We start from the raw sequence: 4,229 nt of genomic DNA, 5'->3' as shown, positions 1-4,229 counted from the left end.
TTAAGAACTATAAGTTTATATAGAATTATACATATATTATGTATGTATATATATATCATGTTAAGAACTATAAGTTTATATAGAGTTATACATATATTATGTATGTATATATATATATATATCATGTTAAGAACTATAAGTTTATATAGAGTTATACATATATTATGTATATATATATATATATATATCATGTTAAGAACTATAAGTTTATATAGAGTTATACATATATATATGTATGTATATATATATATACATCATGTTAAGAACTATAAGTTTATATAGAGTTATATATATAAAGCTTACATTTCTCTCAGATCAGTTTTCTCACAGACTGTTTTGTTGCACCACGCTTAACCTATATTGACAGTAGATACATGTATTATGCACGAGATCACCGAGCCTCTTGATCAGAAACTCTCACTGTCGTTATATAACCCAAGATCTGTTTTTAAGAAACTCACAAACTTGATCAAAACTCTCACTGTCGTTATATAACTCAAGATCTGTTTTAAAAACTCACAAACTTGATCAGAAACTCTCACTGTCGTTATATAACTCAAGATCTGTTTTAAAAACTCACAAACTTGATCAGAAACTCTTACTGTCGTTATATAACTTAAGATCTATTTTTAAAAACTCACAAACGTGATCAGAAACTCTCACTGTCGTTATATAACTCAAGATCTGTTTTTAAAAACTCACAAACTTGATCAGAAACTCTTACTGTCGTTATATAACTCAAGATCTGTTAATAAAAAACCCACAAACTTGATCAGAAATTCGTTTAGTTCTAAACAACGTATTTACCCACCTATGCCACACTGACTGTATTTAAGACATTTCGATGGAAAACGTGTGTCACACTGACTGTATTTAAGACATTTCGATGGAAAACGTGTGCCACACTGACTGTATTTAAGACATTTCGATGAAAACGTGTGCCACACTGACTGTATTTAAGACATTTCGAGGAAAACGTGTGCCACACTGACTGTATTTAAGACATTTCGATGGAAAACGTGTGCCACACTGACTGTATTTAAGACATTTCGATGGAAAACGTGTGCTACACTGACTGTATTTAAGACAGTTCGATGGAAAACGTGTGCTACACTGACTGTATTTAAGACATTTCGATGGAAAACGTGTGTCACACTGACTGTATTTAAGACATTTCGATGGAAAACGTGTCTGGTAAACGGATACAATGCATGTCGTTGACAAAACACAGGTTTTATAACAAATCATTTAAGAGCAACAAATGATTTGTTGGTCCCTCTAGGTTGTCCATTCACTAAAGCAAACTAAAAAACTTCAAAGTCAGTCCCTATCATTTATCAGACCTTCCATCTAGGTTGTCCATTCACTAAAGCAAACTATAAAACTTCAAAGCCAGTCCCTATCATTTGTCAGACCTTCCCTCTAGGTTGTCCATTGACTAAGGCAAACTATAAAACTTCAAAGTCAGTCCCTATCATTTGTCAGATCTTCCATCTAGGTTGTCCATTCACTAAAGCAAACTATAAAACTTCAAAGCCAGTCCTTATCATTTGTCAGACTTTCCATCAAGGTTGTCCATTCACTTAAACAAACTATAAAACTTCAAAACCAGTCCCTATCATTTGTCAGACCTTCCATCTAGGTTGTCCATTGACTAAAGCAAACTATAAAACTTCAAAACCAGTTCCTATCATTTACCAGACCTTCCATTACACTTTCTTAGAATTAATTGCATCCTCCACATTTGAAGACAACTCGTTCGAAAGACCAAATAACTCAGTTAGAAAAATAAAACTCCTACACTGTCAAAGAGTTATAGTTATGTCTCCTAATTTTACCGTTCTCACGATCAATTCCCTTAACAATTTTAAACACCTTAACCAGATCCCTTCGAACTGTTCTTTTTTCAAGAGTAAACAAGTTTAGAGATCTAAACATATTCTCGTATGACAACCTTTCCGTTCCAGCTATCCTCTTAGTAGCCCTACTAAGAACTCTTACTAACAATTCAATGTCCTTCCTAAAGTAAAAATCCCAAGATTGAACACAGTACTCTAAATGTAGCCTTAACCAGTGACCTACACAATAAAATTATAACCTCTTTAGACTTTTATTCAACATTCTTTATAAGTATAACCTAAAATCCTACTGTCCATGACACGTTTTATTCATCAAATGATAAAGTTTAAATGACTCATTTCTTGTTCTAATCTAAAACAATGTTTACTCTAACAATTTGAATCTATAATCTTTGAGTTTCCCTAGGTTGAACGTGAGATAATTCATTTTTTTTGCAGACAAGGACCACCTAGTAAGCCCCTCCTACAGCCGCAAATAGGGAGGGATATGTCATCTACACTGCACCATACTAAGCCTAGTGACTGATTGAATCGGACAGTTTCCATCTTTCTCTGTGTCCACAGACCAATCACCGTATACTACAGCCCTTCCGTCATGTTAAATGTTTCTCTACCAGGTTGGCCATGGGCTCATAAAGGTGGGGACTAGGCGGCAGTTACTGATAGGCCTCCTAGGAGTGAAAACTACTTGAGCTCGTGCTGCAGTTTTCCGTACGCGCTGCGTTTTGTGAAAGTTAAGTCGGTGGTCGAATAGCTTTAAGAAGTAACTTGGACGATATGCTGGTGCCGTCAGACACGGTGGCAGCCCAGTCCAAGCTGCTGTACCAGCTAAGTAAATTCTACGGGGAGCGGGTGCAAGCCCGCAAAGTGGCCGTCGCCAAAACGGTCAAAGACGTCTGTAAAGTGGTGCAGGACGTGCTGAAGGAGGTGGAGGTGCAGGAACCCCGCTTTATCTCCTCGCTTAATGAATGTAACAGTAGGTTCGATGGCTTGGAGGTGCTCTCGCCGACCGAGTTCGAGGTGGTTCTTTACCTCAACCAGATGGGTGTGTTCAACTTCGTAGACGACGGATCTTTACCTGGCTGTGCCGTCTTGAAGCTCAGTGACGGGCGAAAGCGTTCCATGTCGCTCTGGGTAGAGTTCATCACGGCCTCTGGCTATCTGTCTGCTCGGAAGATTCGCAGCCGTTTTCAAACGCTCGTGGCTCAGGCGTGCGATAAGAGCAGTTTCAGAGACGTGGTCAAGATGGTCGCCGACACTACAGAGGTCAAACTGCGAATCAGAGAACGCTACGTAGTGCAGATCACACCGGCGTTCCGCTGCAGTGGACTTTGGCCGCGGTCAGCAGCCCACTGGCCAATCCCACACATCTCTTGGCCCAACCCCAACCTAGTAGCCGAAGTGAAAGCCGAAGGGTTTGATCTGTTGTCTAAGGACTGCATATTTCTTCAGGGTAAACAATCTTCAATGGAAGGTGACGCTTGGGTGTTAAACTTCACGGAAGCTGAGAAGAGCCTGCTGAGCGGCGGCTGTCGGAAGAAGTGCTTGAACATCCTGAAGACGATGCGGGACCGTCACCTAGAACTGCCGGGAAATCCTGTCACGAGCTACCATCTCAAGACCCTGCTACTGTACGAATGTGAAAAGCACCCCCGAGAGGTGGAGTGGGACGAGACATGTCTGGGTGACCGACTGAACGGTATATTATTACAGATGATCTCGTGTCTACAGTGTCGCCGCTGTCCTCACTACTTCCTCCCCCAGCTCGACCTCTTCAAAGGGAAGTCTCCCAGCTCCTTAGAGAACGCGGCCAAACAATGCTGGCGCCTGACCCGAGAACTGCTGACCAACCCTCGGTCATTAGAAAAGTTGTGACAACGTTAATCGCTTTTCTGAAGTAAGAGAAGACTTTGACAACTTTTCTAGAGTTTACACTTTCTTACCACAGTATAGCAAGAAGAAGCAGAACCTTGGACGCTGTTATGATAAGATCAGACAGAATCCTGGAAATTGTCGTGATAAGGTCAAATATAATCCTGGACGTTGTCGTGATAAGGTCAGGCACAACTCTAGGCGTTGTCGTGATAAGATCAGACAGAATCCTGGAAGTTGCCGTGATACGATCAGACAGAATCGTGGACGTTGTCTTGATAAGGTCAGACAGAACCCTGGACACTGTTGCATAAGTTCACAGAACCCTGGACGTTGTTGTGATAAGACCAGACAGAACTATGAATACTGCTGTGATAAGGTCAGACAGAACCCTGGACATTGTTGCGATAATTTCTGACAGAACCCTGGACGCTGTTGTAATAAGGTCATATAGAATCCTGGACCTTTTGTGATAAGGTCAAAGAGGACCCTAGACAA

At 40.6% G+C, this 4,229-nt stretch overlaps 1 protein-coding gene across 1 annotated transcript; it reads left to right on the top strand.

Moving 5' to 3' along the window:
* Positions 1–2,636: 2,636 nt before the first annotated feature.
* On the top strand, positions 2,637–3,969 carry LOC106477298 (protein mab-21-like 2). The gene has a single exon (XM_013937886.2). It carries the CDS (start codon positions 2,637–2,639, stop codon positions 3,732–3,734), a length of 1,098 nt encoding a protein of 365 aa, XP_013793340.1. The 3' UTR covers positions 3,735–3,969.
* Positions 3,970–4,229: the final 260 nt, after the last annotated feature.

The sequence above is a fragment of the Limulus polyphemus genome, unplaced genomic scaffold (assembly GCF_000517525.1).
Source record: "Limulus polyphemus unplaced genomic scaffold, Limulus_polyphemus-2.1.2 Scaffold14051, whole genome shotgun sequence".
Classification (NCBI taxonomy): domain Eukaryota; kingdom Metazoa; phylum Arthropoda; class Merostomata; order Xiphosura; family Limulidae; genus Limulus; species Limulus polyphemus.
The sequence above is the reverse complement of the archived record's forward strand: the minus strand, read 5'-3'. Positions and strand labels throughout refer to the sequence as shown.

Excerpts from the sequence above, each read along its gene's own strand:
- LOC106477298 (XM_013937886.2), top strand. The coding sequence starts at position 2,637 with ATGCTGGTGCCGTCAGACACGGTGGCAGCCCAGTCCAAGCTGCTGTAC.